General features: G+C 41.3%; 1 protein-coding gene across 1 annotated transcript in view; it reads right to left on the bottom strand.

The window, feature by feature from the left end:
* PITPNB (phosphatidylinositol transfer protein beta) overlaps window positions 1-17,011 on the bottom strand; it is a 61,865-nt gene that overhangs the window by 30,019 nt on the left and 14,835 nt on the right. The window contains exons 4-7 of the mRNA XM_060120916.1: window positions 13,803-13,894; window positions 13,140-13,147; window positions 12,540-12,614; window positions 10,871-10,954 (exon numbers count right to left, since the gene is read on the bottom strand). Of these exons, the coding sequence (XP_059976899.1) occupies window positions 10,871-10,954; window positions 12,540-12,614; window positions 13,140-13,147; window positions 13,803-13,894 (259 nt within the window). The remainder of the gene's footprint in view (window positions 1-10,870; window positions 10,955-12,539; window positions 12,615-13,139; window positions 13,148-13,802; window positions 13,895-17,011) is intronic.

Raw genomic sequence — 17,011 nt, 5'->3', positions numbered from 1 at the left:
TTTTTTTTTTTTTTTTTTCTCTCTCACCTCTTTATGATGCACACACTTTAATAAAGAGCTTTTGGAGCTCTTGCACATATACCGGGGATAAGTTACACCCTTTCAAGATAGAAATGAGTGTCTAGGTTCATTCTAGTGGCAGAAGGGAGAGGTACTCTACTGGGTTGAGTGTCTGCTCATGCCAAGGAGACCTGAAGCATCTGGCAACCACAGGCTCCTCGCACTTGCTGGAGCCCGGCCACAGACTTCCAATAAACAAAGGCTCTCTTCACGGCTGAAGAATGGGGCAGCCACAGCTCTGGGAGGCAGAAAGCCCTTCTTAGGAAGTGAGAGGCAACAGCTGGAACAAAAGTAACATCTAAGATGCAGGCGCTCTGTGAAAGCTGTGGGCAACAATGGAGTGACGGTCAGCGCTGACCATTTAGGGTTATCAGCTACCAATGGTTAATTCTGAAGTCTATTAGATTGACCCCAAAAGTGTCACTTTTGTGGCTCAAAAGCTGACAAATATTAACAATTTCATATGGTCTGATCAAATATTTAACTTTTTCCAGTCGAATTTCATGTTTCTGATTTTAAAGAGAAAAAATTTTAATCTTATAAAGATTATTTAGAAAGCATATTTTGTGATTCTTACATTTCTTTAAAATTATGAAGTTTTTTTTTAAAGGCAGTGCAATAAAGCATATGTTGCCAAGACTATCTACTCAAATGTGTAACATCTGGGTACTGTCTCACAGAATGTCTGATCAAAAGAAAAGATATGCCCGAATCCTTCCTAGAGCGCAAGAAACAAGCACTGCTTAAAAGTGTGACCAAAACTTACATGCCTAAATAAATGAAACCAAGTTTCATCAGCTTTCCATGGCTGACATTTAGGAAAAAAGTATGTTTAAAACGAGCAGTAACTTTAAAACAATACATACTCATGGTTTAAAACAATTATGAAGTGCCAGATTGTTCAATACTCAAATAATGGAATGGTGTTCAAAGTGACAACAGCTAAGTGGGTGGAAAAGGCAAGTCTTACATGTTCATTTCCAAAGGCAACCAAGATTTCAGAAAATCAGATACAGCTTAGCGTACTTCTGCTCTCAACTAAAACGGGCCCACCAAAACACATTCGCCAAACAAATGGATCATAACCGGAGAACAAATGGTCAGTGCTGGAAAGAACAAGCAAAAAGCACAAACTTTAAAAGCCAATTCATTTTCCTGGAGACCACCATCACCACGGGACTCCTACAAGTGGATTGGATGAGCCCAGCAATCCCATTACTGCCTTTGGATACGCAATTAAACGGTGGGGGCTCTTCATTTAGTAAAGTACTACACTCCAAATCTACCATCTTGTCAGCCTTTGAACCCGGACTTTGCAGGCACCCTGGAGCCCAGCACTGGTCTCTACCAGTTGTGAGAAAAAAAGCTCTTTGGTAGAGGGCACTCGACACCACCAGACTACACAATCAGAAAAAACGAACTCCAAGTCACTTAGAAACACTTTTAACATGTTCACTGATTAAGAATCTTGCAGGCTCTTCAGACAGATACAATTATTAGTTTATCTGGAAAAATATTTACCACGCCAACACAGAGCAAATAGCAAGTTCCAATAAATGTTTGCTAAATGAACATGAAAATATATGAGTGGTGCTCACTGTAAGTACGCACACCAAAAGACATCTTAGGGTCTCCAATCCTTCTATTCTGTTGTATGTACGCAAATTTCCAAATATGCCCGAGTTTAGCAGTTATGGATGGAGGTAACAAAGGCCACGACGAAAGCTGCTATTTCGGGGGGCAAGAGAAGATGGATGGAAGAGCCAGCACTTGCTTGTTTTAAATAAATTGAGAATGCTCTTAATCAACATAATGCAAAGGAAGGAACAGCATACAGTGAGATGTTCTAGAAAAATAAGTCAGCAGCCCTGCTTTTGAGTCCATTGGTAACGTGGCTTGCGGGAAAGTTATAGCACTTCCCTGAGCTGAAACTCCTGAACAGTAAAATTAGCGACTGGTGTGAATGTTTTGGGACCATGGCCTCCAGTTGAGGTTCCTTCTGCTTCCAAAATCCTAGAAGGAGAGTGCCCCCTCTACAATGTTGACCAGTAACAGCATACTAGAGCACTTCCCAAGAGTGAGCAGAAATCACCTAAAGAGCTGGACAGAGACAGCCCAGGGCCTGGAAGGCTCTGACCTGGGAGGAGGAGAATTTTCATCTCTAACAAGCTGCCCACGGGCAGACCTTGCTTAAAAGGAAAGCGTTTTGGCCAAAGTCCTAGCTTAGGACTTAGCCACAACGTTCCCCAGAGGGCCTCAGGGGCCCTAAAAAGAAGCTTGTAACCTCTAAAGAACGTTCAGAGAACTGGACCAGTGGGCAGATCCAGCCACAACTGAGATCCACACATGTACAGCCTTGTGGCCGTGGTGGGGGTATTCTCCAAAGGAGCCCAAACAAGTGGGGAAACTACATAGGCTGGAACGGAGCAGAGGGGTTCCAGGCCCCGCGAGGGAGTGAACTTTATGAGCAGCCCTGGCCTCTCACCTGGGAGTTCCCGTGTCCCTTGGGGTAGCAAGGAAAGAAGCGGGACTAGTGAGGGGAGCCACACTTTGCTCCAGGAGCTCCTGTTGAAAAAGCTGCTCAGGAGAAGTTTTCTACTGGAAGGAGATGGCACAGAGCCGTCTGGAGTCCAACAGTGGCGACCCAAGGAGCACAGCCCAGGGAGGGAGGTTTGGCTACTGGGGGCAGGCATCAGGGCTGAAGGCATAGAGCTCTGAGTCCAGAGTGTGAGATACCTCCTCTCCACCACTTCCCGGGGCGGGGACAATCGCAAATGTGGAGGAAAAAAAAAGGACTTGGGGTAAACACAACACGGCAACCAAGGCAATTATACTCATGAGCATGTAAGGATAAGGACCTGAAAGTAACAAATGGGGCAGAGGGGGGTTAAAAAGGACAGAAGAAGGAAGAGATACGTAGGAAATCTGAGATTTATCTTAAGAGCACGAGCTTTCTGGGTCACTCACAATGAAAGTGCCCCTCTGAGCTCTTTGAGGAGTCTCCACTAAGGATCTGATCAATCAGACCACACCTTGCACATCCTTTCTGTGACCCAGAAACAATATGGCATGTGAGTTTCTAGCTTGTGTGTCTCTTCCTTTTAGGAATACCATCTTCAGTGAAACAACACTAAGGTTAAAAACTGGGCAACTCTTGGCTTTGAAATGCCTCATTTGGGAAAAATCTTTCACCTTTAATTAATACACCCTAAGATGATGAAAAAGGGAAAAAAATTATTCTCTCTTTAAACCTGATGCATTTTAATTTGGCATAGATCTATATTTTTCAACTATATCTCCCAAACTTTTATGCCATTAATATTTGCTTATTACTGACATCTAAAAAGCAGATGTTCAGCTTTATCAATTTTAGACCTGTGAGCCTTAAAAATTTGAATTGAACATTTATTTCCACGAAAAAAAATTATAAATTATAAAAATAAAGTCCCATAGCATGTACTTCAGAGGAAGCATAGACTACAGAGGAAGGCTGATACAATCCTTTCCCGGTTACACATAAATACCTAAAATGTGGTTCCAATTTCTTTTTCTTTTCTTTTCTTTTTTTAAATTGTGCTCATTTTCTTTCAAATTACTTCCAAAAACGAAGGTCTCTCTGATGTTAATCATGTGTACACTTCGGCTTACACTTTAAAGACTCTTCCTCTCCTGGGAAGTGACTTTTGTATACAAATCATGGAAAGCTACTTAGACAAAGTGCTGGAGATGATTAAAAGGGGCCAGATTCAAATTCATACCTTAAAAAAAAGCAGAAGCAGATGTCAACTGACTCATTTGTGTATATTTTGGAAATGAGTTGAAGATATGCATGTGCATTTCATCAGGACATTTAAAGAATTCTCAACTTTTTATTGTGGTTATGTATCAACAGCGACTTTAGAAATTAAAAATACTTTAAAACTTGTATTCTGGTGTTTTACGCTGGACACCTTGACTCCTCCTTACAATCTGATCTAACTGAAACACTTTTTAATCTGACAGAAAGGCATCTGCTCATTCAGAAAGGACACAGTTTTTAGAACTGAAGGCACATCACATATACTTCATGATCCAGAATTAGTACAGAAGGAGCTAAAGTAGCATTTGTCCATTTAATATTTGAACAATAAAAACTTCATTTCCTCCAAACTGTCTCCCCATTGCCCTGCTTTTTTTTTCACACCACAGAGGAAAAAATCTGCAAATTCTCTTTGACTGATCAAACCTTTACTGAAGAGCTCTCTGCATGTCAGGCGTTGAGCATCTTGTTAGGTCCTAGAAACACAGACATGATCAGTACAGTCCAGGCCCCCAAGGGGCACCCAATTTACTGAGGAAGGCTTTTCAAGAGTGATAGCTGGGTTATATTTGAAATGGGGGAGGGGCAAGAAGCTGAGGGGATGGAGGAGATGTGGGGGCAGGGTGTGTGTTCTGATGGAACGTGATTGTGCTCAGTGGCTGCTGCAATTACAAGCAGAAGGAGCCTTCCCTCTAAAAGGATATAACATCTTAATACTTCACTCCAATGCCTCTTTCCACTAAAACAAGAAATCCGTTTTGCATGGTAGCCAAAAGAAATTGGGTGGGGACATTTAAGCAGAAATCTCAGACTGCTCAGCTTGTTTCATTAGGCAGTGCTGTTATCTTCTAGAAAATACCAGAGAATGGTGGCTATAGTAACAGTCCTATGCAGACTTCCCATAAGTCATCAAGGAAAAAACCAAATAACCCATAAATTTAAATGTGTATATGATTTCTGTAGCAAATTACTCTGTGACTCTGCATCACAGTGACAGTTTTTACAACTCCTTGTTCCTAGAGTTAGTTTGACAATGTCATCCTTCGATTATGTAAATATGTCAAAGCATCCACCCAAGTATTCAGTTACACTGTGGGTCTAATCACATCCCTTCTATGCATGGTGAAGTACAGTGCATAAGCATGACCAAAACCCAGCAAGTCTACAAGGAGTGCAACACAGCAGAGAGAGTTAAACGCTAAAAGCAGTCAACAGTTACTCTCAACTAGAATAACGTTCAGGGCTGTGTTTGTATTAAATCCAGCTGCAGTGACAGAAACCCGCCACCAGGTGGAGTAAAAAGATTCAAGCTTCACTTCCAACTTCCTGGTTTCTTAACTCCCAACCATTTCACATTTGTCCTGATTTGGGAGAGTTGACTACTTATCCTCTCAAAATACTGTTTTTACTTCTTTTACTGTTTTTACTTCTTCTTCGACTGTTTTTACTTCTTTTAAAGCAAGTAATATGCAGGACAGAAATTCAACCATTTCAGACGTTTTAAGAAAATTTAGCTCATTCAAGTAAAACCAGAGTTCATTAAAAACAAAATAAAAACCAAGGAATTAGACTGAGACTAAAACCTCCAGGAGTTAAGGTGCCAGGCTGAGCATGGAGAGGTGACTACACCTTCAGGTCTCCCTACTGAAAATCCACCTCGTTGGCCCATGCACAGTTAACCAAGCTCCCAATTCTAGCATCACTTTAATCCTTAAAGAGCAAACTTTAGGTACTAAAAATTGGCCGCTGGTATGGCAGACGTATCCTAAGATGACCCTTTTCCCCCAGTGAGTCACAATCTTGTGTAATCTCCCCTGAGAACAGGTGGAAGCTGTGACTTGCTTCTAACCAAGAGACTGTGGCAAAGGTGATGGGCTGTCATTTCTTTGATTAGGTTACATTACACGGCAACTCAGCTTGTGGTGATCTGTCACGTAGCAACAGAAAACTGAACACTGAGTGAGAACATCCCCCCCCCCAGTCCACTGGGCATGTCTCTGCCAGACCCTGACTCTTCTACCCCATCCCCCTGCCATCTAATCTAGCTGTTCCCGTTTGCTGAAGAATCACTGTCACCACCATCTTATACACACTTCTTGACCTCTATACGTAAGCAAGGAAATACATGCATATAGATATTATCTTTTTCCCTCCACATTTATTGGAAAGGATACCCTATCAGTACAAAAGATTCACTCCCTTCTGGTGACTACACTGAACTCCACCATACGGGTGGAACCACGTTTTTCATCAGCTCCCCATCGATGGAGAAACATTTAAGACTTCAGACTGTTTCCTTATAAAAATCTTATGCTTATACATTTGGTACTTCACATTGAGTAGGACCAATTCCTAGAAGTGGAATTTTGCTGGGGCAAAAGGCACGTGCATTTGCAATTCTGCAACAGAGGTTGTGCGACTTACACGCCCACAGGGAATGTATGTGAGTGCCTGATTCCTCACCCCCGGCCAACCCAGGTGTTACAGGTTAGTTTCTTCATTGCCCTCAAGCTCATCAGGTTCATCTGACACCTATTCACAAGTCACCACTCTGTGAAGAGGGGATGGGTTCCTGAACACAGAACAAGACACAGCAAAGAAATGAACAAGAGCTGAAACTCAGCACAGGGGAAGACTGATGCCAACGAAAGTGAAATCCCCCGGAGGCAGATCCTGCAGGACACACAGGCTTTGGACAGAGAGGAAGGTTCCCAGAAGGGAGGCCAGAACAAGAAGTGTGACGTGGCCAGTGGCAGACCAGCTTGAGGAGAGGAAGACAGTGCTCAAGCGGCAGCTTGAAAAGAGACAAAGCAGACAGGGCCTCTGCTCGGAAGGAGTCAAGTCAGTGGAAAGAATACTGGACTGAGTTAGAATTTCCACTTCAGGCATCAGCTCAACGACCTTGAGAAAAACGCAGTTTATCTGGCCTTAGTTTCCTTACTTGTACAATAGGACCTCCCTGTTTAGCGCTGAAACCAAACTATGTGTAGCTGCAGAACTGTGTTCAAAGTAAATCGTATGGTGAAGACTAGTATAAGACATGCAGAACTGTGCTGGGAGAGGGGCAGAGGGAACTTCCCAGCCCCATGCTCTAGGCACTCGTCCTAACAACCAGAGTGGTTTCCAAGAAACTTAGGGTTCTGCAAAGCACAGTTTGAAAGCACTGAGGCCTAGGTAGCTAAGGTTCCCCCTTCAACTCTATTATTCCAACCTCTCCCTCAGCGTTGGATAACGCACCTGTACCTCTGCTTATATTCTGCTTGCCTGCAATTCACTCATTCATTCAACATACATTCACTGAGTACCTATTACAGCCCAGGCACTGTTCTAGGAGCTGGGGAAGCAAGGGTTAACAGTACAAAGATTCTTCCCTCTGGGGTTCAATTTCTATTTAGAAGGGAGAGAAAAAAACAAACAAACATACATCAGAGCAACGCCTGTAAGAGGGAAAACTGCAGTGAGAGTGGGGGTGGACCGCTCCACCCATCAAAACGCTACTCGTCGTCATATTATGACTCTTCCTCAGTCTTTTCAGACCTCTGTCCTCACAGATCATTTCTTTTCTCTGAAATCCTGATGCACTCTGGACCAAGCACACACCCCCACCATTTGTTAACTATTTCACTGTACGGGGTTTGTCTCACCCAGAGTGTAAGCCTCTTGAGGGTACTGTACCATCTTGAGGAGCTACCGGGGGCTATGCCAGCAGCACAGACTGAGCCCCACGATATGAGTTGACTGCTATGACAACATGGCCATTTCAGAAATGCAAGTGCGTCCTTAAAGCTTCCTTTGACACAGTGGGCTATAATTTCCAAGGAACATGAAAGTGCAGAATCAAAGGAACAAATTAATTCAACAGAAAACCAAACTGGATCTGGCAAGAAGTAAGGAGAGCCAGGTGGTCCAGGTGTTTGCAATAGGAGCTAATCCTAATGCAAACATTAACTAGTGGAGGCCAAGCAGATGGGGGTGGAACCTGAAGGGAGAGAGTGGGGCAACCATCTGTGCCAGCAGAGGGGAAGGAGGAGGCTGTGCAGAAGGCAGAGGCAGAGCCCGAGCCCCATGACTCCCCGTGCTCCACCCACCTCAGCCTTCACATGCCCCCAGGCAGCTCAGTGCTCTGCCCCTCACTCCAAGCCCCAAACTTGCAAGGGCACCCTCACCTCCCACCACACAGAGTTCCCCTCTCTCCTTTTATAGCAGAAAATATGCATGTTAAGGTTCTTTCTTTCTTTTTTTAATGTCAAAAGGTTTTGAGAATCCCTACACGATATCATTTGTACTTGTAGTTTCCACAACTGAGAAAACACACAAACAAAAAGCTACTGTGCCACACATGTTCACAGTAGCACTATTTACAATCGCCAAAAGGTGGAAACAACCCAAATGTCCACCAACAGAATAATGCATAAACAGAACATGGTATTCATACACTGGACTATTCTTCATGCATGAAAAAGAATGACAAAATGATACATGCTACAAGGTGGATGAACCTTGAAAACATTATACCAAAGTAAAAGAAGCCACAAACAGAATGCCAGATATTGCTATGATTCCATCTATATAAAATATCCCAAACAGGTAAAACCATAGGGGCAGAAAACACTTAGTGGTAGCCAAAGGTTGGGGGGAGGGAGCAGTGATGGGTAGAGGGTGTCCTTTCGGGGAGGTGAGAATGTTCTAGAACTAGATGGTGATGATGGTTGTACAACACTGTGAATGTATTAAACGCCACTGAGCTGCACGTTTAAAATGTTTGAAGTGGTAAATCTAATGTGTATTTTATTACAATAAAAAAAGGTACTGTGAATTCAGTAAACCTTAAACTAATCTTTAAGGTGTAACTTGGAAAACAGGAGCTATGAACGGTGAAAAACAAAACCACACATACATATGTGAACACTTATTCACTCCCCAAACAATGCTTGGTGTACAGATTCTCAGAACTCCTGCTAAGAATAATGACAATAATGGCGAACATTTATTAAAGCAGGCACTGCTCTAAGTGCTCAAATTTAATCCTGTGAGATAATCAGCCCCATTTTTCACAACATAAATCAGGAAGAGAGGTTAAATAACTAAATAGCCAGTAGGTAGCAAGACCTCAGAATTTGAATCTGAAGCCCATCTAGTTTCAAAGTGTATGTTCTCAGTGACAGCGCCATGGACTCAACAATGCAGACCCCTCTCATCTGGGCCCAATCCATTCTCTCTCACTATCTATCCCCCTCACCCCACACACACATCCTTCCAAAAAGAGAGCCACCTGCTGAGCCTCTGCACTGTGGTGCCTTCCAGCCAGAGCCCCTGTGGCAATGCTGCTATCGTGCATCCCGGGCCAGCAGTGCCTTCCCTCCTCTCTGGAGGTGAGGCTGCGGTGGAAGGAAGGGAATGAGGGCCTCCAGGGCTCTTGCACAATCAGCCTGAACTGTTCTTTCCCCTTGCACTGTTGCCTGCAAACATTGTTTGGGAGCCCATTTTAGCCTGAGGACAGGAACAAAGAACTACTCTTGTGCCCCCGGCAAAATCAAAGGTGCCTTGTGCTCTGCTGGAGAACAAGGTGGAATGCAAACCTCTGAGCCACAAGACTGGACCGTTTTGCTTGGCCAGCACAACTTAGTCAAACACCCGCAATACGATCCGAGTGCCTTCACCCAATCCCGATGGGCAGCACTGCTGCTCCAGGCATCTGAGCTACCCTGACCTAGCCATCAGTGACCCACTCCCAGTGATCTTTCACCCTATCACCACACTCTTTAACACACACGAACTCATGGCTGGAAGAGATACCAAGAGAGATAAAGAGAGATAAAGGGGCCAAACACACACCTGAATGTTGTTTTTAAAACAGAACATACATTCATTTCTAAGGATAAAAAAGTCCAATATAACTTCAGAGGTGGAAATATCACTGAAACAGAATAACTTCAAATCACAGCATGACTAAAATTTAAGAATTTCTATGACAAGAGTCCCTTATCCGTGCTCACACTTCTTATCGGGGAGGGGGCCCTAAACAGAACAGGACCTGGCCTAGCAGAGGGTCACTGCTGGCAGTCCCAACCCCAGTGATTTCTGAAAAAAGGTCGAACCTTTGTTTTTGAAAGCTTACCTTTCAATTTCAATGGCAAAACCAGACATTTACTATCTGGGTTATTTCTGTTCAGCTTACAACACTGGCAAGTTCAGGGAATAAGCACAAAAATGAAATGGAAAGGGATCCTAACTGAATGTGCCATGCTTTGCCATGACAAACCAAGGGCTGCCACTCTTATTGCAAAGTTTTAGTTCTCCAGACTAGCAGGAAGAGGGCCACCGGTTATTTTAGCACGTAAAAAATCCACAACTGTATCCCACACACTACAAGAACTGAGTTCACATTTATAAACTGGGGCAAAGTAATAACAAGGGTCTTAATTGCTGGGGTTGGGGTGAGGACTAAGGGTCCTTACTTTTTGGGAAAAAAATTTTTTTTTAATTAAGTCAAAAGTCTAGAGTACAAATAATTATATCTAGTAAGACTCAAAAGAGAAAGCTACACAACTGTTAGACTGGGATATTCTACCATCAACCATTTCCCACAAATGACAACTTTAGCCCTGAATTACTGAAAATTTGTATGTAAATTAAATTTTTGCTTTCTTAATCAGACTTTAAATGTACAAGGGACCCATAGTATTTAAAGAAGCTCAAGAGAAAATTCTTTTGTAAAATAATGTTATTTTTTCCCCCCCAATGAAAACAAACTCCTATGTATATCCTGGGTATACTGGGATTTCTCAGAGGGATCACTTGTACAAAGGTGAAATCCACACGAAAAAACAAATCACCTTCTCTCTTATTCTCTGATCTCTTTTGCTGCTCTGATCTCTTTTTGGACCCAGACCTAAGTTCCAGGCTTATTTCAGTGTAGAAAGGTAGGTCATACCAGAAAAAAAAATAAAACAATTTTTAGATGTAAAAGGCAACAGGTTAAAATGTCATCAAGTTGTACATCATACTTACTGCTGGTTCAACTTGACTTCGATCTGCAATATCTATGTGGACAACTTCAACAGTTTTCCATGTGTTCGGATCTAAACCGTGTACCTATATATGACAAAGAGAAAGGAAACAAAGCAAACTGTTAGGCAAAACTACTACACTAACATACATAATCTTTTATCTTTAGACTCTCGGAGTACATTATGAGGAATAAAAAAATCCAAATTGCTATTTCATTAAATTAGTTGTCTGAAGGCTGGAGGGATCTCAAAATCTTTTACCCCTGTAACCCCAAATAATAAGTGGGGGTGGGGGAGGGGGAGAGGGAAGGGGATAATGCCAAATTAACAGAAATCTGTCACCATTATTTTCTGGTAGCCCTTAGAGATGATTTATACAAAAAATGTACCTGACCTATGTTTAACCCAAATGGTACATGACAAAGTCCTTGTAACCTCTAAGTCCTAGACAAACAGAAGGTGACATTATAATTACATTTTAAGAGGCTGCACTGTATGGTCTAAATCCTCTCCTGTATTTGATTATCCTAAAGCTATTCAGTTTCAGTAGGATGTCAATTCCTCTATACCTCATGTTGTTCAATCATTTATTTCTGAAACTCCATCTATGAACCCATAAAGAACTGTTTAAAAACTGCCAAAGATACGCCCATTTGAAAACTAAAAATGGCAAATTAAATCATACAGACTAAAGCATACCAAAATATCTCATTTTGACTAAATTTTAGAGCTACTGTAAAAAAAAAACGTGAAAAGTCAAATGATCATCTCGAAGAAAAACTCAAGTCAAATACTACAAATTATCATTAAAGTTCTACTGATTGGCACCAATAACATTAAACCACAGGGAGAAAAGAATCTACAACAATTACCATAAACTTACTTTCCCATAACAGCATATCATAAGGTTAGAACGGTAGTTCTCAAACTGGAATGCCCACCAGAAAATAGACTGCTGGACCCCATTTCCAGAGATTCTGATTCAGTGGGTATACAGTGAGGCCTGAGCCGTCTGCATTTCTAACAAGTTCCCAGATGCTGCTGCTGGTCCAGAGATCACACCTTTGAGAACCACTGGGCCAGGGCATCAACCTATACCAGATGCCCTCCAAGTTCCCTGCCAAACCTTACAAGTTAATGACTACACTGAGTCTTAACTGAGTTTTTGGTAATTTACTTTAGGGATAAATGTGCACCAATTTGTAAAAGGCAGGAGCTTGTCAACATTTCTGTAAATCAGTCAAAGTACCTTCTCCCTCCTGCCTTTTGGCCATTTCTCTGAAATCAACCCATATTCCAGCAAAATGGAATGGAGGTGAAAATTAAAGCAATCAATTTTGCTATGCAGAGCAGCTCTGGCAAATACACAGATGAAAAGATGAAAAAAATTATCTGTGAATTTTTATCTATGCTCTCCCTGTCCCAGGAAAAGAGAAGTGATGATAAAAACAGCAACCTCACCAAAGTCCACTCACACACCAGGGCAAGGGACTGACAAGGAAGGCCCGTTTGTTTCTGGCTGTGTGCTTGCCTCACCGCAATCTGACACACACCCCGGTGTGGCCAGGTGCTCATCTAAGGCAGGTGGCATCACTTTGGTGATGACAAAATGACTACAGTATTCCCATTTCCAGGGCCTTCTACACTGAAAGCCCAGAGTCAAAACTTACATTTTCTAATGTTCCCAAGTCTGGTTTGTGCCATGTTTCAATTTTAATGAAGAAATCATCTTTCATATATTCATTCTGCAGAAAACACAACAGTAAAATGATAGTGATCTTCCACTGGTTCTTGGGGCTCATGTCTGCAGGAGCTTTCCCCAGCACAAGTATCCATGCTTTGACTCTATAGGAAGACTGACATAGGAACACTGGTCCTCAAGTGACAAAGAACCATTAGCTGCCTACTTTTACAGACTTGTCAGGCCAACCAATTGCTGCATGCTTTTAAATAATGTAAACAACCCTGCTTGTCATACAGCACACAGGGCTAATAGTAAAGAAGCTGTGAGGTTTGGCGAGTGAATCTGGCATTCAAAGGAAGTAGCAGAAGCAAAATAAAGTGAATAGGGAGAGTTTTGAGGCAAGGCTGGAAAGAGCCCCTTGACAATGGAGCACGAGGTGGAGCGCGAGCTGCTGCCAGGAGCACCGAGGAGCAGCCATGCAGCAGTGGGCAGTTTTAAGAAAAGAGCAAGAAATAGTTGAAAATATTACTATGTAAAGCAAAGTTTATAGATGAAGAGTATGTGACACAAAAAGAGTTTTACTCACCGTTACAACTGAGGCATAACGAACAGGTAGGCGACAAAAGGGGAAAAATGTCAGAATATTAATTGGAGCCAAAATTGTCACAATATTTAATGTCACAAAGATTAAACTACCTGCCAACACAGAACATTTGGTTTATATCTGCAAAACACAACTTCTAAACAGTGACACTATAGGATACTTTAGATTGTGGAATCAATAATCTAATTTTAAAACAATGGTAAAAGAATAATGTCACAAAAGCAAAACATCGTTTATAAGGCTAACTTAGCAAACAACAGGAAACTGAGGAGTCTGTCCGTCATATTCTTCCTCTACTATGTGGCAATACAAGTAAAATACTGTTGAAACTACATCAAATGACACTTGTGCATGAGAATGACCTTTAAGGTTTCTGTATTCCTTTTATTTGCTCCCCGTGGAGCCTGCTTGGTCAACGGAGGACCTCAAGGTGCCTGTCATCTGGGAATGAACACGTGTCCCTCACTAGGGCCTGGGGGCGGGACCCAGCCCAGCTGCCTCTCTGCCAGTGCGTGCAGTGACTCCCCGACAACCCAAAGAAGGCCTTGCTTCGTGTTACCTTTCTCTAAGGCGCGGGCACCGCAGTCCCTTTCCTCATTAGCCGCAGGGTAGAAGGGTGAAACGGTTTCTGGGAACCAGACTTACTTGTTCTACAGTAGGGGTATGCGTTCCAGGCTTTCTCGTGAAACACCAAGGAGCCCTCGGGAGCAATCATCCTCACGAATGCAGGGACTTTGCTTTGAGGAGAGAAATACTGGATATATTTTCAACAGCACCATTAATTCTTCGTTGGCTGCTATCAGACTGCTTCAAAGAGTACTCAAATATAAAATTATTGTTTTTTAAAATAGAAGCAATTCTTTCTTATGGCTTTTGACCTACTCCCCTAATATGAGATCTAAGGGTTAACTGAAGCTATTCAACCTGCACATAATACAACACAGAAGTTCTCTCCTGCAGTTTAGACTACACCACATTGTTTCTTAATGCAGTATATAGTTGCCAAAATAAGATAACGACTCTGAATAAAAGTCCTTTAATACATTTTACAGAATAAACTTAAAGAAAAATGATAATGTGAAGGATCCATGTACAGAGTAAGATATTCAAATATGTTCAAGTATAACATTTTGTAGACTTGGAAAATGAATGTTAATTGCTGCCTCAAGTATGGTCAGAGTAGATGGGTTAAATATGTAATTAATACATGATGAGTTTCTGCAAATTCATGAGATAATCAGGAAAGATTCCAACAGATAAATGGGCAAAGGACATCCACAGACACACCACAAACAGAAAACACAACTGGTTAACAAACATGGAAAATCAGTTTTATCAGTCTTCAAAGCAGTACAAATGAAATGACCATTTTACTGATCGGTACCTACAGTACAGAAAGCAGTTTTACATGCACAGGCTTTCCACAGGTTGGATTCAAATCCCAACGTCACCGCTTAGAAGCTGTGTGACCTAGGGCATATTACTTGGCGCTCTTAACTTCCTCCTGTGTTGAACGGACTTCATACTACCTACTCCGCAGGGTTATTGAGAGGATTCCATCAGACAGAATCTGTAATGTGTTTAGCAATGGTGCAGTGCAGTGAGAGCCCACTAAACAGTGGTTACTGCTTTTTAATTATAATTTGACATGCAGCTGGGTGCTTTCACGTGCCTTTCTTCACTTTAATCCCTCAATAACACTATGAGTTAAGCACTAATTCATTATTTCATGTAACCAGCATTTAAGTGGCTGAATAACTGTATGTCAAAATGATATCCTCCAACTTGAAGCCCTGCGTATATTTTTTCCATCAGAGCTGCTTTCTGACAACTTTCAAGCACAACTTAATTTCCTAAACTAAGAGAAAGAACTAAAGATACATGAGACCCAGAGAGGACTGCTAGCCCCATAGTAAGATTGAGCAGTTGACCAAAGATATTCCTATGTTGAATATTGGAGACTAAGCAAGGTAGATGGAATGAACTCCACACCAGCCAGAGAGCTGCACAGCTACAGTAGTGTGGACAGTCCTTTCCTTGCCTCTGCAGTACCAAGAACGGTACAGTTTAGGAATTCCCTACAGTTTAACTCACCTGATTTAATATGTATTTTAAAAAATGCCGTAACTCTTAAATGCCTTGTTTACAGACAGATGAAATAAATGTATTCCAACCAAAACAAAAAACAAAAAAAGACAGAATACATGAAAATAATATCACATTAAAAGTCAAGGAATCTCTAAGCAGTCCAAATTATTTCTTCCATTGCTAAAAAACTGGAACCAAAACTCCTTTAAATGTAGGAGAGGTCTAATCAGGGTATAACATAATACATATGGGGAATGTTTTATAATACTAGCTACAAGATTACCTGTCATCTGAGAGAATGACGAACAGATTATATCAGTGGTTCACTTGGTCAACTTAGAAAAAGGCAGGAGAAAAGTAGCTGTGTACCAGCTCAGAAACATACTCTGAACTATTCTATTTATTCCTATAGTGCCCAATATTCTAAAAACCTTAATATTCATCAAGTTTTAAAATTTGCTGACACAAACAAGAAAATTGGCAGTCAGTTACTGACGGCCAGCATGAGCCAAATCTGTAAGGAAGTTTTAGTGTTTCATCGTCTTGCTTCCAAATGCCTATTGTCTTATTTCCAACATGCTTTTTCTACCATGCGAATTCCAATTCATTTTATGTTTTGACTTAGTTAAAAACGACCAAACCTTTGAGCTAGTTTTGTTTCAAATTTACTGGGTTTTTACGTTTAACATGAGAACATTAACATACATCTCTCCTCAATGAATCTGACTAAATTTAGGGAAAATGTATAAATGGAGAAAATAAAATGGAATTTCACTTCTACTTTAAAGGAGAGGAATTTTCATTAATGGCAACTTTAATATATTCCTAACAAGGCAGGTCAAGTGTGCCATTCGTACACAACTGAAAGCACGTACCTTGTTTTCCACCTCAGTATCACTTAGGAAGTCACTTTAGTTAACATGCAGGAAACTCTGTTTTGGAAGCTTAGAGTCTCAGAAAAGGGACAAATATTAACCAAATTAACAAAATAGAGCTAGACCTTCAAAAACAAACAAATTAAAAAGGACATTCCTCCTCTTATTCCCCCAAACTAGTCACAAAATGTTGTCCTCATGATAAACCAACATGCATGACAGTGCTTACCTCAAGGTAAACACATCTCGATTTCAGAGTTTAAGAGTCAGCCATAGTATAACGTCCAGATGCACAAAGGTACTTTGCCAATACACAGCCCTTCCCCTACCCCACCTCTGAATACAAAATAAGAATACTTAACTTCAGGGTAAAATTCAGCTGAAGTGTTTTATCAGTTGTGTTATCAATATTAAGATCTAACCTCAATATACCAATGGTTGTGAACCTATCTGTTGTGCAGTAAGACAACTTCGTCATAGTTGCAGAAGAAAACAAAGGGCTTATGTGATTTAAAAGATACATAATAAATGACCATTGTGTACACTGAACTTCTGATGTAGGAGCTTTTTAAAAAAATCTTGTTCCTGAGATAAATAATACCTTGGCAAATCATTTCAAACTGCACTTTTTCCAATGAAATGTTTACATCTTCTTGTAGACAAAACAAACAAAACCATTCAAAGTTCCATTTTTCCATCCTTCTCCATCCTACTGTGGATAAACATCAAAATGTAGAAAAACATGGGGAAGAATTTGAAGACTACATTAATTTGTCATAAATAATCTTTCATTTTATAATCAACTAAAATATACCTTAAAGACACTGGAGATCTCATTCATTCATCCACTAAAGTATTTACTGCCTGTCCATTTTGCCAGGCACCATGTAC

This window comes from Lagenorhynchus albirostris, chromosome 14 (assembly GCF_949774975.1).
Source record: "Lagenorhynchus albirostris chromosome 14, mLagAlb1.1, whole genome shotgun sequence".
NCBI lineage: Eukaryota > Metazoa > Chordata > Mammalia > Artiodactyla > Delphinidae > Lagenorhynchus > Lagenorhynchus albirostris.
Note: the sequence above shows the minus strand (reverse complement) of the source record. Positions and strands in the feature narration are given on the sequence as shown.